This window comes from Salvelinus alpinus, chromosome 2 (assembly GCF_045679555.1).
Source record: "Salvelinus alpinus chromosome 2, SLU_Salpinus.1, whole genome shotgun sequence".
In the NCBI taxonomy this organism is placed as follows: Eukaryota; Metazoa; Chordata; class Actinopteri; order Salmoniformes; family Salmonidae; genus Salvelinus; species Salvelinus alpinus.
This window is the reverse complement of record NC_092087.1, coordinates 45,605,402-45,621,694: the sequence shown is the minus strand read 5'-3', so window position 1 is coordinate 45,621,694 and position 16,293 is coordinate 45,605,402. Positions and strand designations below refer to the sequence as shown.

The window sequence follows — 16,293 nt, the reverse complement described above, 5'->3', positions numbered from 1 at the left end:
TTGGTACAGGTTATTGTTTTTTTTAGTTGTGTTTTTCTTCCTCATGCTTTGCTTGTTACCCTTCTTTAGTATTGCAACTGCTAGGTGAGGGACACTCGTGTTTGCTCTCCTCTAGCCTTGTTGCTAGTCTTTATGTTATTCTGGTTTGTCCCTTCTTACCCCGCTGTCTTCTAGCTGGACTTAAGGGTAAGTGCTTCCCTATAGCCGGCACAGCTCAGATAATCCCCAACGATTATCTGACAAATGCAACGTGCTTTCTCTCCTCTTTCCCTATCCACTTCCTCCTCTTAAGTCTCCTCGCTTCATGTCTTTAGACAGTAGAAAACGTATTTTTTATGTTTGATTTCTCCTCAATCTGAAATTTGAAGTAGCTATAAGCTTCCATTCTTGACGGTTTAGGATGCATGTATTTGATTCTTAGACTTATCATTTGGCTCAGTAATTATTGTAGTTTATATTCTGGTTATTATTATGTTTTTTTGTTGCATAATTGCCTTCTCTCCTTAATCTTATTGGTGTCCAAGGACCCCTCAGAGTAAAGCAGAGAGATGGCCCAATGTGACATGATGCCATCAGAAAATAAAATACAGTAAATGACTGCTGTAGGAAATGTAGTTGTGAATCCATCAACAGTTATGGAAATTCTATTTTAGAGAGCAGTAAAAAAGCTTCCCCCTAAGGGCACTTCAGAGCTTGTAATCAAGCTTTTTTCTTTTTTTTAAAGTCCCACAATTCTTTACATCGCTTACAAATGATTGAATATTTCCATATTGTTTAATACATTTTTCAAAGAGTAGAGCAGTTGGAAAGCTGTGACATGTTGAACATTTTGGTTGTGATTAGTTTGGACCCTTTTAGCAGGGTAACATGGGTCATGCTTTACTTCCGAGGACTCAATTCATAGCTGTGGGAAGTAGGGGTGCTGAGGGTACTACAGCACCCCCTGGTAAATCACCCCAAAAATTTGTGGAGAAAAATACTCCTCGGTGGCCATAGCTCAATTGCTTTTGGTTCTTTTCTTTTGTCCTCTGTTCACGAGAGTTGGCAAATATGTACGTGGAGTATTTTGAATGCAGATGACAAGGAGTAGCCATTGGCACCGCTCCTTACCATACAATACTCTGGAAGAACCCTCTTACTAGATGGGCCTGTAGACAGCAGCTAGCCCCCCATAGTAGCACCTCTAGGAGGGAACAGATCTCATTTTGGTTTCTTTTGATTGCCCTTTGATTGCCTGAACAGGTGAACACTTTTGTCATGTGTCCATTATTGCATTGATGGAATTACAGGAATTTTTATTTCCCCCTTGCCATCTCCCAGAGAATGATCTACATGTAGTTTTGCCTCTGTCGGCTTCATGCTATAAACCGATGTACTTGCACCAAATTGTATTGCTACCCTGTTAGAGATACTCCAGTAGTTGGTATGCCTGTTAGTTGTGCTCTGTAGATGTCATGAATAAATACACTGCAACACACTCAAGTATTGTCAACTTGCAAATGCTAAGAGAAAGAGGAATGCCCAAAATGTTTTATCCAAACATTGAAAATGGAACCTTCAGATGCATGACACAACATTTTGAAACATTTTTGAAAGCACAATGGAAAGTCACTGTTCTACAGCATGTGATAGTATTATGTTTGTCATTGAGCATTTATTAATTACTGTATTCCCCAATATTCATAATGGGAAAACAATCCAATCTTTTTAACCAATCATCTTGCCTTTAGATGATGACGTCACCATCGACAAGAACTCACTAAATATGATCATGTGCCCCCATAGTCCATTCAGTCTGTTATTCCAAAATCAAACTCCATTTCCTCATTTAAAACAACCAGAAGAGATATTCCCCACCCCATTTCCTCCAGCCTACATTCAAGCACTTTCTATCACACATCGTGCACCTCCACTCTGCCCCTATCGCACACTTTCTCTCACCCCCACCCTTCCCCACGGCCCCCGTAACTATCCCACCCCGTCCGCTATCGCTTTCTTCCCCACTTTCCTGGCACTGTCTGTATCTCCCTCATCTATTTATCTCTCTATGTCTGAGTCGTTTTCTCAGCCCCCCTCCCCCTTTCTCTCTCTCTTTCTCTGTGTTCACCCTTTGTTTCCTCTTACCCTTTTCATCCCATTCTCACACCCTCACTTTTGAACTCTATCTCCCCCGACAACTTTCATTTTTCCATCATATCTATAATTTCTTCCCTGTCTCACCCCTCTCTCACCTCTCTTAACCTATGCTTACCCCTCTGTCTTAGCCTTAGTTCACCCCTCTCTCCCTTTTAACTTGTGGTAGGGCCTTTTTTGTCAGTGCCTAGCAAAACCAGGGATACATAGTCTGTTGGTCTAGTCCACTCGTTTGGACGATTAAGAAACAAAACACCTCCCAATTTTACACTCTAGAACCCTTTAACAAGTACCATTGAACGTACAGCTGTCCTATCCTCATCCATGGCCCTCCATCTCCCCTTTATCTATCCCTGTCTCTGAACATGGGGCGGACAGATGTCAGTTGAGTTCAAAGTTAGTGTTGCTATAGAACCCCCACCCCCAGCCAAGCCCAGCCTACCCCCTTATCCACCTGCCCCACCACCGTCACATTATCCTCACTTTTTTCAGTGTCACACGATTGGACATGACACCTGTCACTCACCGACGCTGAAGAGGACATGAACATCAACACCTCTTTCATCTCTCTATATGCTATGCAAGTGACGCTGCAAGTTGCATTGTCGTTTTTGAACATTTGTAGGCTTTTTGAATGGTGTTGAATGGGCAAAAACGTAGTGCATTGGTTTTTAGTGCAAAAACATAACGAAAGGCATCTGGCAGAAGTAAATTCCTTCACAAATACAAATATAACTTTATATAGTACCAGTCAAAAGTTTGGACACAACTACTCATTCAATGGTATTTCTATATTTTTACTATTTTCTACATTGTAGAATAATAGTGAAGACATCAACACTATGAAATAACACAGATAGAATCAAAAAAGTTTAAAACCAATCAAAATATATTTTAGTTTTTATATTCTTCAAAGTAGCCACCCTTTGCCTTCATGACAGCTTTGCACACTCTTGGCATTCTCTCAACCAGCTTCACCTGGAATGCTTTTCCGACAGTCTTGAACGAGTTCCCAATTATGCTGAGCACTTGTTGGCTGCTTTCCTTCGCTCTGTGGTCCAACTTATCCCAAACCATCTCAATTGGGTTGAGGTCGGGTGATTGTGGATGCCAGGTCATCTGATGCAGCACTCCATCACTCTCCTTCTTGGTCAAATAGCCCTTACACAGCCTGGAGGTGTGTTGGGTCATTGTCCTGGTCAAATAGCCCTTACACAGCCTGGAGGTGTGTTGGGTCATTGTCCTGTTGAAAAACAAATGATAGTCCCACTACTCACAAACCAGAGGGGATGGCGTATCGCTGCAGAATGCTGTGGTAGCCATGCTGGTTAAGTGTGCCTTGAATTATAAATAAATAACAGACAGTCACCAGCAACGTCCCCCCACACCATTACACCTCCTCCTCCATGCTTCACTGTGGGAACTACACATGTGGAGATCATCCGTTCACCTATTCTGCGTCTCACAAAGACACGGAGGTTGGAACCAAACATCTCAAATTTGGACTCATCAGACCAAAGGACAGATTTCCACCAGTCTAATGTCCATTGCTTGTGTTTCTTGGCCCAAGCAAGTCTCTTCTTATTATTGGTGTCCTTTAGTAGTTGTTTCTTTGCAGCAATTCGACAATGAAGGCCTGATTCACACAGTCTCCTCTGAAAAGTTGATGTTGAGATGTGTCTGTTACTTGAACTCTGTGAAGCATTTATTTGGGCTGCCGTTTCTGAGGTTGGTAACTCTAATGAACTTATCCACTGCAGCAGAGGTAACTCTGGGTCTTCTTTTTCTGTGGTGGTCCTCATGAGAGCCAGTTTCATCATAGCACTTGATGGTTTTTGCGACTGCACTTGAAGAAACTTTCAAAGTTCTTGAAATGTTCCACATTGACTGACCTTTATGTCTTAAAGTAATGATAGACTGTCGTTTCTCTTTGCTTATTTGAGCTGTTCTTGACATGTTATGGACTTGGTCTTTTACCAAACAAGGCTATCTTCTGTATACCAAACCTACCTTGTCACAACACAACTGATCGGCTCAAATGCATTAAGAAGGAATGAAATTCCACAAATTAACTTTTAACAAGGCACACCTGTTAATTGAAATAGATTCCAGGTGACTACCTCATGAAGCTGGTTGAGAGAATGCCAAGAGTGTGCAAACTGTCAATGAGGCAAAGGAGGGCTACTTTGAAGAATCTCAAGTATAAAATATATTTTGATTTGTTTAACACTTTTTTGGTTGCTACATGATTCCATGTGTGTTATTTCATAGTTGTGATGTCTTCACTATTATTCTACAATGTAGAAAATATTAAAAAATAAAGCAAAGCCCAGGAATAAGTAGGTGTGTCCAAACTTTTGACTTGTACTGTATATGACCGCATTTTCACGAATTTGATGATATAATCGTCAAGCATATTCGGTACAGGACTAGGGACAAGAACACGGATGTATGACATAGGAACGCGTCACTTGCACATGATGTCGAGTCCCCCTTTTCATGCACATGTCATCTCATCACTGATCGTTTGAGATCTGACTATATACAGTATGTAGTGCAGACATGGGAAGAAAATGTGGGAATGCCAATGTTTTTTTTATCAGGTACTGGTTGTATTGTGCTTTTAGGCTTCTCATCAATGTTTTTGTTAGATGAGAGTATTCTGGTTATTCAAATTATGCCACCACTACTGTCAAGACAGACAGAATACATCTTTTTGTTTCAGAAGATGGTCGTACATGAAACATGTCTCCTGTGTTTTCCTATTGTTCTCTGTCCTCAACATATACACTGCCGTTTTAGATCTATTGAACAACCATACAACACTAATCAAATACCGTCAAAATCTATTTAAGAAACGTGGGCACTCATTACTTGACCTGCTCCCAGAATGCATTTGGATGCAGATAAGCAGCTCCCTAGAGGCTTGTGTCCGCTACCCAACCTTTATAAAAATAGATGTATTCTATAGAATAGAAAACACTTAACTCTTACAGTTTTGAATCGACTAGACTTTCTCCATAAAACAGAGCTATTTACTCAGCTTAATGTTTTTTTTCAAAATCACACTGTACTCTGTTTTGTTTTTCAGCACACGGCCCGTCATTTTGTCAGGAACTTAGTGACATCGACCAATCAATCGCTAATGGCAGAATCTATTGAATACATATTACGAATGAGAATAGCATCCTATTCAATTTAACCCACCACTTTCTTAATACATGTTTTGAATCTAATATGCCTAAAATGGTAGCCATTGAACAACAAAAAAAGCTGCCAGCATCCACATACTACAGTACGCAAAAGCACTGGTCCCATTGAGTTTAGCTACAGATTCACATCAGTAGCTCCTTATTCCACAATCCCGATCAGCTCTATTGACTCTGTCTGATATGATGCAAGTTGACAATGTAAAGCTGTAAGTGTTTATAATTTGCCCTAACAGTAGTCTTAGCCAGACAGGCCCAGCGTTGTGTTGAGGTAGAGAGATATGCTGTACTATTTCTCTGTGCCTTACTGACACCCTCTTCCTCTGAATCCTGTCCTTTTCCCTGTGCTGGTTGGACACAGACGCAGACAGAGCTCAGAAACATGGCATGGATGAGTTTATCTCGGCTAACCCCTGTAGCTTTGACCACGCCTCCCTGTTCGAGATCGTCCAGAGGCTCACGTTGAACCACAGGCTCAATGACACCTTCTGCTGCCTGGTGAGTGGCATTCTCCAAACCCACAGTACGGTGGAATGAGAATAAAGTCCTGGGCACTAAAAAATATACTTTTTATCAAAATGCTGACATTTCTTGGAGCAAGGTACATTGTTAATGTGACTCAGGTCATGGTTCAGTCAGGGAAAGGGGTTTGTTTGTGATTGAGATCATGATGCTAAGCTCTTAAAAAAAGCTCTGATGTAATGTGTAGGGATGGTTCAACCGGGCCAGGTGTTCTAGTCTAAACTGTTAAACACCATCTCTGATGTAATGTGTAGGGATGGTTCAACCGGGCCAGATGTTATAATATAAACTGTTAAACCCCCTCTCTGGGCCTCCCGAGTGGCACAGCGGTCTTAGGCACTGCAGTGCTTGAGGTGTCACTACAGATCTGGGTTCAATCCCAGTCTGTGTCGCAGCCGGCCGTGACCGGGAAACCCATGAGGTGACGCACAATTAGCCCAGTGTCGTCCAGGTTAGGGGAGGGTTTGGCCGGCCGGGATGTCCTTGGGCCATCGCGCTCTAGCGACTCCTGTGGCAGGCCGGGCGCATGCACGCTGACACGGTCACCAGTTGTATGGCATTTCCTCCGATTGGTGCCGCTGGCTTCCGGGTTAAGCGAGCAGTATGTCAAGAAGCAGTGTGGCTTGGTAGTTTTGTGTTTCGGAGGATGCATGGCTCTCGACCTTCGTCTCTCCCAAGTCCATACGGGAGTTGTAGCGATGGGACAAGACTATAACTGCCAATTGGATATCACGAAATTGGGGAGAAAAAGGGCTTAAAATAATGATAAATAATAACATAAAATCAACTCTCTGATGTAATGTGTAGGGATGGTTCAGCCCGGGCCAGGTGTTTGTCCTGGATGAGTACTGTGCCAGGAACGGCGTGCGGGGGTGTCACAGACACCTGGGTTACCTAGGGGACCTGCTGGAGAGGGCGGACAGAGGAGCCATGATCGACCCCACCCTGCTTCACTACAGCTTCGCTTTCTGCGCCTCCCATGTCCACGGTAACAGGTAAAATCTACACCCGATTGAACCCGGTCCTCCTGCTTGCCAATCCATAGTCTTAATCATTAAACCAAGAGGACATCCTCAAGGCTGGAGGGCGACATTTTGGACAAGTCAGTGCTCATCACAAAGTAGCACTGGCAATGCTAAATCACCACCAAATCGCAAGAGAGATGGGTAAACTTTGTATCTCAAATACACACACAAAGGTCTTCAGATAAAATAAGAAGAGAAAGAAGGAAAGAAAAGCTGGCCATAGTAACAGGACAAAAGGGTCAGAGTCATCGAACGCAGCAGAGCACCATTGCTTTATGATTTCCCAGTGTTACGTCTTTGTTTGTCATGAATGTTTTGCATATTATTTATTATGATTTGAATCATGTATTTTATGATATCATGTCATCATTTTGTTCACTTTTTTTTATTAATCAGTTATATTTACCTTGGTTTCCACCGTATTCCTTTTTTCTTTTCCCTCCTTGTCTTTTGTTGCTTTGTTCAGTCTCATTATGTCGATGTTGCTCATCCTCCCATGCATCCCTATAAAGTCAGAGAGGGCAGCAGTTACTGTGGGCCACTGATGAGTTGTGAGGGCCCCTGGGCCCCTGGCGGCGCCCAGAGCCCAGAACCAGGGGCTGGCTCGAAACGGGGAAGCAAAAAGATGAAGTTTAGAAAGAAAAGGGATTCCACATTTCAGCTCGTCCAAGAGCCCATCAGGTAAGATGATGTACTATAAAATGTACCTATATGTACATAGCTACTTCAATTACCTTGTACCCATGCACATTGACTCGGTACTGGTACTCCCTGTATATAGCTATGCAATTTGTACCTGTCATTGTTATTCGTTATTCACTGTGTATTTATTTGTCGTGTGACTTTCTATTTTTATGACATTTTTTTACTTTAATTCTACACTGTTGAAAAGAGACCCGGAAGTAAGCATTTCACTGTTAGTCTACATCTATTGTTTACGAAGAATGTGACAAATACAATTTGATTTGATGTTTGTCTGTGTAAGAAAGAACATTTACATTTGGTAAACATGCTGAAGAATGATTCTCTTTCACTCACTCACACAAGCAGCAGTAAAATCATGGAGAACTAAAAGATGACACTGTTTATGTGCAAATTGTTGTATTGTTCCTTTTTTGATGGACTCCAACTGGCGGCTCCACTACCGCATGATTCGCTGGGCTGATGTTGTCTTTGTATGCTATGATGTCATCCTAAGGCCTGACGGACTGGGAACAGTGAAGGTGGATGAAAAGGAGCGCTTTGAAGAAATCAAAGAGCGATTGCGTGTGATCCTGGAACACCAGATCACTAACTTCAGGTGAGTGCTGCTGCCTACTGGTCTATCTATCTATCGATCCGATCGATCGAATAATGGATAGATGGAATAATGGAATAGTATATGATGAGGCTAGCGAGCGATCGATCGATCGCTCGCTGGCCTCATCATATACTATTCCACGGTTCTGTTGTCCATAGTGATTTTTCATTGTGATTCAACTCGCTTCTCTCGTGTAGATATTGCTTCCCGTTCGGACGTCCAGAGGGAGCCTTGAAGGCCACGCTGTCTTTGCTGGAAAGGGTTAGTACATTTTGATGACTGCAATCTTTTCGTTCTCATTTTACAGAAAATGTTCAGTTCATGAATGATTCAGGTTTCATAGCTCATATAATCTCATATATATGCTAGAAAAAAGGAAATTGAAAATGAAAACAAAACTGCAATAAACTGAAATTCAGTGGAAAGACCCTAAGGAAGAATTGTCCTGTCCTGTTCCTCATCCTCAGGTGCTGATGAAGGACATTGTGACTCCAGTCCCACAAGAGGAAGTGAAGGGAGTCATCCGTAAATGTCTGGAGCAGGCTGCACAGCTCAACTACGCTAAAATCACAGAATACGCCAAAATCGAAGGTAACTAGCCACGATTTACATACACAGACACACCTTCAATATGCAATAGCAGTTACTAACTCTGTTGGTAAATTCTTGGTTGCTGTTGCTTTAAAACCTGTAACTGGTTGTTTTTCTTTTAGATGATGGTAACTGTTTTAGTACTTAGTACTCGGTAATTCTGGGGTTTTCTATGTGGAACAGGAGTGTCAAGCATTCTACTCTCATTTGGAAGTGACTTGTCATGACCACTTTGATTCCTTTTTTAGCATCCTACAGTGGGATTCTTTTCAAGATAACCTGGACCAGATGAACCTGGAGAAAAGAAGCACTAAAGACACATACTGAGAGCTCGTATTTATTTTTAGCACATGAATTCAAGAGAAACAGCCTATACAGTATTTTTCCATTTGACAGATTGGTCGTCACTTGTTTGTCACTCAGACAATTAACACTCCCCTTCGTTTCAGGCAGGCTGCTTTAGCTGTACTCTACTCTACTGTAGGTCAAGTTGGCTTTTTGTAGAGGTGTTGTGAGTAAAAATGCATTCAAATCCAAAGTTTTGGATTAAAGACCTGTTTACTTGCCGGTCTGGCCCAAATGTTACTGTACCTTGAGTTTAGCTGTATCCTGGCCCCTGGCATGTGGTGATTTAACAGTATATATCTGGAATATACAGTATATTATATCTACAGTATGCAGTAAACATACACTATATATACAAAAGTGTGTGGACACACCTTCAAATGAGTGAATTCAGCTATTTCAGCCACACCCGTTGCTGACAGGTGTATAAAATTGAGCACACCGCCATGCAATCTCCATAGACAAACATTGGCAGTAGAATGATCTTACTGAAAAGCTCAGTGACTTTCAACGCGCCACCGTCATAGGATGCCACCTTTACAACAAGTCAGAACGTCACATTTCTGTCCTGCTAGAGCTGCCCCGGTCAACTATAAGTGCTATTATTGTGAAGTGAAAACATCTACTGTAGGAGCAACAACGGCTCAGCCACAAAGTGGTAGGCCACACAAGCTCACAGAATGGGACCGCCAAGTGCTGAAGCATGTAGCGGGTAAAAATCCTCTGTCCTCGGTTGCAACACTCCCTACCGAGTTGCCTCTGGAAGCAATATCAGCACCATAACTGTTCGTCGGGAGCTTCATTAAATGGGTATCCATGGCCGAGCAGCCGCACACAAGCCTAAGATCACCATGCCAATGCGCAGCCTCGGCTGTAGTGGTGTTAAGCTCACCGCAATTGGACTCTGGAGTAGTGGAAACGCGTTCTCTGGAGTGATGAATCACGCTTCACTATCTGAGAGTCCGACGGACCAATCTGGGTTTGGTGGATGCCAGGAGAACGCTACCTGCCCCAATGCATAGTTCCAACTGTAAAATTTGATAGAGGAATAATGGTCTGGGGCTGTTTTTAAAGGGTCGGGCTAGGCCCCTTAGTTCTAGTGAAGGGAAATCTTAACGCTACAGCATACAATGACATTCTTGACGATCCTGAGATTCCACCTTTGTGGCAAAAGTTTTGGGGAAGGCCCTTTCCTGTTTCAGCATGACAATACCCCCGTGCACAAAGCGAGCCTCATACAGAAATGGTTTGTCGAAATCGGTGTGGAAGAACATGACTGGCCTGCACAGAGCCCTGACCTCACCGAACACCTTTGGGATGAATTGGAACGCCGACTGCGAGCCAAGCCTAATCGGCCAAAATCAGCGCCCAACCTCACTAATGCTCTTGTGGCAGAATGGAAGCAAGTCCCCGCAGCAATGTTCCAACATCTAATGGAAAGGCTTCCCAGAAGAGTGGAGGCTGTTAGAGCAGCAATGTGACCAACTCCATATTAATGCCCATGATTTTGGAATGAGATGTGTGACGAGCAGTGTCCACATACTTTTGGTCATGTAGTGTACATAGTAGCTAGAAGCAGATTTCCCCTGAACAGAACTCCCCTTCCTGACCCACTACTCCTTTCTGACTGTATCTCCACCCCTAGACTCCAGGGTCTATAATCTAAGATTTATCAAATAAATCTTACTTTGGCCCATCCCCTTCCTGGGGACCCTTGTCCTACTCTCCCTCTCCTTTTCCCTCTCTTTCTCTGTCTCTTACCTTATCTTTCCTCTTGTTCTTCCTGCGGACCATTACACTCCTCTCCCTGTTCCTCTGTCTGCTGTCCTCTTCCTCTCTCTCATCTCATTGGCTTCGCCACATTTATCACCTCACATTTCTGTGATAAGTGGTTTTGAAGCCAATGAAAAAGAATGCTCGGATTGGACACAGACAACCCAGCATCTGTTACCTGCATGTACTACAATACATTATGGAAAGGTTTGTCTTTATAGGTATTAACTAGCCACGACATGTCACCATTTCACCTTCAATTAGATATACAGTACTCTATTATTACTTGCAAAACACCATTTTGGTTTCCCTACAAAGTCACATGCAGTGTTTGCTTTGACATGCATGTCAACAGATTGATCCAAAACGTGTAGTCAATAACTAAAAAGACATACCCAGGGTTTCAAAGATACTAAGGTGTTTATCCCTTACTATCTGGAAAATATACCAAGTAGACCTATTTTCCCTATCCTTGTGATGCTGTTGGTCCAATATTAAGAAAATAGTGGTAAAACACTAGTTATTGAACCCAGTCATCCGCAGCCCCAACCCAAGTCAATACTCACCATGATTGTGTTCGTTAGGCCACAAAATTAAAGGAAACAGTGGAGAACTACCTGGACTGTTTTCTGTTACAAAACATTTTGCTACAGTGTGCCCTAATGAACTCAACCCAGGACAGTTCTATGCCTTGCCATCTCCTCTGACCTACAACCTCTCACCCTAACCTCTGACCCCAGCCTCTTGCATGCCCCAATCCTCCTCTTTTGTAGGGAGAAAGAGGGAAATGTTTGAGCACCCTGTCTTCTGCTTGGCGTCACAAGTGATGGATTTAACCATCCGTGAGTACCTACCTCATCTTCCCCCTGTCTCTCCTCCCTCCCTCTTTCAACTTTCTTTCACCACATCACCCCCTCCCACCTTCCTCTCAGCTCTGTCCACCCCTTCCTCCTCTGTGCTTTTTTTATCCGTCGCTCATGTCTGCCGAGAGCGAGTGGGGAGAGAGAGAGAGCCAGTCTGGTCTGTGGAGGTCTGTCTGGGGAGACACTGCAACAGCACTGTAGTGGTCCTACTATCAGGGACCTACAGTCTCCCATCTGTCTGTGACCAACATGAATGATCTGTCGGTCTGGTCTGTAAGCTTCTTTCTTTTGGTTGGACATATGCCCATGCCCACCCATGTGACTTGAATGCATTTTTTACTTTGCTCTGTGTTATCTCCTTCAGTCGTCTGGTCATGTGTCAGTGAGTGTGGGCTCACCACGTCACGCTGTGCGCTGGGACAGACAGGTATGATGCTATGTCACTGCCAGAGACAGAGAAACCCAGAGAGGGAGGCAGTAGAGCAGAGCAGCAGCTGCAGGCAGAGCTACGATACCAGGAGGACAGAAAGGATTGGGTGTACGCACACAGAGTTCCTATAATATGTATTTTAACTCAGCTCAACTCAACCCACCACCGGTCAATGTGTCCTGTCTTTGGTTGGTGCAGCTGCTGTTTGTCTTGCGTCTAAATTCACGACGGTCTAAAGCTGTGTCTGTCTGCTACTGTTAACTACATCCTGTTGTTGTTGCTTCTTTACTTTTGACTTCTCCTCAGGCTAATGTCTCAACGTTTCAGCGTGTCTGTACCTACGTGTATGTCTGTGGAGTTTTGTCAATGAAACGTCTGTCAACTACCTAACACACTCCTGCAGAGTTCCCGGTGTTCTCTCGAAAGGTCAAGGGTCAGACGGAGCAGAGTAAAGTGTAAAATCTTGTCACTCTCTTCTGGAACATAAAATATTAACCGTAGTGTGTTATAATCCTAAATATCTCCTCTTTTCTCTTTCTTTTCTCTCCTTCTCTCTCTCTGTTTCAAGTTGAGAAAGATAAAAAGCCGGATCCAAATGATCCAGGTGAAGCCCTGTTTGACTTTTAGCTTAGCCCCAATATACACCTACCCTAAACACACACACACACACACACACACACACACACACACACACACACACACACACACACACACACACACACACACACACACACACACACACACACACACACACACAAACACACACACACACACACACACACACACACACACACACACACACACACACACACACACACAGAGTTGAAGTCAGAAGTTTACATACACTTAGGTTGGAGTCATTAAAACTTGTTTTTCAACCACTCCACAAATTTCTTGTTAACTATAGTTTTGGCAAGTCGGTTAGGACATCTACATTGTGCATCACACAAGTCATTTTTCCAACAATTGTTTACAGACAGATTGTTTCACTGTATCACAATTCCAGTGGGTCAGAAGTTTAAAACACTAAGTTGACTGTGCCTTTAAACAGCTTGGAAAATTCCAGAAAATGATGTCATGGCTTTAGAAGCTTCTGATAGGCTAATTGACATCATTTGAGTCAATTGGAGGTGTACCTGTGGATGTATTTCAAGGCCTACTTCCAAACTCAGTGCCTCTTTGCTTGACATCATGGGAAAGTCAAAAGATATCAGCCGAGACCTCAGAACCAAGTCTGGTTCATCCCTGGGAGCAATTTCCAAATGCCTGAAGGTACCACGTTCATATGTACAAACAATAGTACGCAAGCATAAACACCATGGGACCACGCCGCCATCATACCGCTCAGGAAGGAGACGCGTTCTGTCGCCTAGAGATGAACGTACTTTGTTGCAAAAAGTGCAAATCAATCCCAGAACAACAGGAAAGGACCTTGTGAAGATGCTGGAGGAAACAGGTACAAAAGTATCTATATCCACAGTAAAACGAGTCCTATATTGACATAACCTGAAATGCTGCTCAGCAAGGACGAAGCCACTGCTCCAAAACAGCCATAAAAAAGCCAGACTACAGTTTGCAACTGCACATGGGGACAAAGATTGTAATTTTTGGAGAAATGTCCTCTGGTCTGATGAAACAAAAATAGAACTGTTTGGCCATAATGACCATCGTTATGTTTGGAGGAAAAGGGGGGAGGCTTGCAAGCCGAAGAACACCCTCCCAACCGTGAAGTGCGGGGGTGGCAGCATGATGTTGTGGGGGTGCTTTGCTGCAGGAGGGACTGGTGCACGTCACAAAATAGATGGCATCATGAGGGAGGAAAATTATGTGGATATATTAAAGCAACATCAAGACATCCGTCAGGAAGTTGAAGCTTGGTCACAAATGGGTCTTTCAACTGGACAATTACCCCAAGCATACTTCCAAAGTTGTGGGAAAATGGCTTAAGGACAACAAAGTCAAGGTACTGGAGTGGCCATCACAAAGCCCTGACCTCAATCTTATCGAAAATGTGTGGGAGGAACTGAAAACCATGTGCGAGCAAGGAGGCCTACAAACCTGACTCAGTTACACCAGCTCTGTCAGGAATAATGGGCCAAAATTCACCCAACTTATTGTGGGACGCTTGTGGAAGGCGACCCGAAACATTTGACCCAAGTTAAACAATTTTAAAGGCAATGCTACCAAATACTAATTGAGTGTATGTAAACTTCGGACCCACTGGGAATGTGATGAAAGTAATAAAAGCTGAAATAAATCATTCTCTCTACTATTATTCTGACATTTCATATTCTTAAAATAAAGTGGTGATCCTAACTGACCTAAGACAGCGAATTTTTACATATAAATGTCTGGAATTGTGAACAACTGAGTTTAAATGTATTTGGCTAAGGTGTATGTAAACTTCCGACTTCAACTGTAAATAAATAAATATATATATATATATTCCCCTCGGAAGGTATTCAGACCACCTGACTTCACATTTTGTTATGTTACAGCCTTTTTTGTGTTTTCCTGTCATCAATCAACACACAATACCCCATAATGACATAGTAAAACAGGTTTGCTGAAATTTTTGAAATTTTTTGAAAAATCTTTGTTGAAGCACCTTTGACAGCGACTACAGCTTCGAGTCTTCTTGGGTATGATGCTACATGCTTGGCACACCTGTACTTGGGAAGTTTCTCCCATTCTTCTCTGCAGATCCTCTCAAGCTCTGTCAGGTTGGATGGGGAGCGTTGCTGATCGGGTTCAAGTCCGGGCTCTGGCTGGGCCACTCAAGGACATTCAGAGACTTGTCCTGAAGCCACTCCTGCATTGTCTTGGCTGTGTGCTTAGGGTTGTGGTCTTCTTGGAAGGTGAACCTTCGCCCCAGTCTGAGGTCCTGAGCACTCTTGAGCAGGTTTTCATCAAGGATCTCTCTGTACTTTACTCCGTTCATCTTTCCCTCGATCCTGACCCCTGAAAAACATCCCCGCAGCATGATGCTGCCATCACCATGCTTCACTGTAGGGATGGTGCCAGGTTTCCTCCAGACATGACGCTTGGCAATTAGGTCGAAGAGTTCAATCCTGGTTTCATCAGACCAGAGAATCTTGTTTCTCATGGTCTGAGAGTCTTTAGGTGCCTTTTGGCAAACTTAAAGTAGGCTGTCATGTGCCTTTTACTGAGGAGTGGCTTACGTCTGGCCACTCTACCATAAAGGCTTGATTGGTGGAGTGCTGCAGAGATGGTTGTCCTTCAGGAAGGTTCTCCCATCTCAACAGAGGATCTCTAGAGTTCTTTCAGAGTGACCATAGGCCCTTCTCCCTGATTGCTCCGTTTGGACGGGCGGCCAGCTCTAGGAAGAGTCTTGGTGGATCCAAACTTCTTCCATTTAAGAATGATGGAGGGCACTGTGTTCTTGGGGACCTTCAATGCTACAGAAATGTTTTGGTACCCTTCCCCAGATCTGTGCCTCGACACAATCCTGTCTCTGAGCTCTACGTACAATTCCTTTGACCTCATGGCTTGGTTTTTTGCTGTAACATGCACTGTCAACTGTGGGACCTTTTATAGATTGCTATGTACCTTTCCAAATGATGTCCAATCAATTTAATTTACCACAGCTGGACTCCAATCAAGTTGTAGAAAAACCTCAAGGGTGATCAATGGAAACTGGATGCACCTGAGCTCAGTTTTGAGTCTCATAGCAAAGGGTCTGAATATGTATGTAAATAAGGTATTTCTGTTTTTCATTTTTAATACATTTGCAATAATTTCTCAAAACCTGTTTTCACTTTGTCATTATGGGGTATTGTGGGTAGACTGCTGAGGATTTTTTTTGTATTTAATCCATTTTAGAATGAGGCTGTAACATTAACAACATTTGGAAAAAGTCAAGGGGTCTGAATGTTTTCCGAAGGCACTGTATATATATATATATACACTGCTCAAAAAAATAAAGGGAACACTTAAACACCACAATGTAACTCCAAGTCAATCACACTTCTGTGAAATTAAACTGTCCACTTAGGAACCAACACTGATTGACAATAAATTTCACATGCTGTTGTGCAAATGGAATAGACAAAAGGTGGAAATTATAGGCAATTAGCAAGAC

The 16,293-nt window shown here is 43.1% G+C and overlaps 1 protein-coding gene across 14 annotated transcripts in view; it reads left to right on the top strand.

Annotated features, from left to right (window-relative positions):
• The window catches only part of LOC139563015 (calcium-dependent secretion activator 1-like), a 147,262-nt gene that overhangs the window by 110,845 nt on the left and 20,124 nt on the right, over nucleotides 1–16,293 (top strand). For 4 of the 14 annotated variants that reach the window (XM_071381322.1, XM_071381269.1, XM_071381315.1 and 1 more), the window contains exons 12-19: nucleotides 175–186; nucleotides 5,704–5,840; nucleotides 6,672–6,859; nucleotides 8,088–8,189; nucleotides 8,387–8,450; nucleotides 8,657–8,780; nucleotides 11,672–11,740; nucleotides 12,760–12,795. In XM_071381322.1, the coding sequence (XP_071237423.1) occupies nucleotides 175–186; nucleotides 5,704–5,840; nucleotides 6,672–6,859; nucleotides 8,088–8,189; nucleotides 8,387–8,450; nucleotides 8,657–8,780; nucleotides 11,672–11,740; nucleotides 12,760–12,795 (732 nt within the window). The remainder of the gene's footprint in view (nucleotides 1–174; nucleotides 187–5,703; nucleotides 5,841–6,671; nucleotides 6,860–8,087; nucleotides 8,190–8,386; nucleotides 8,451–8,656; nucleotides 8,781–11,671; nucleotides 11,741–12,759; nucleotides 12,796–16,293) is intronic. The other 10 variants (XM_071381338.1, XM_071381308.1, XM_071381300.1 and 7 more) reach the window with 6 other exon arrangements.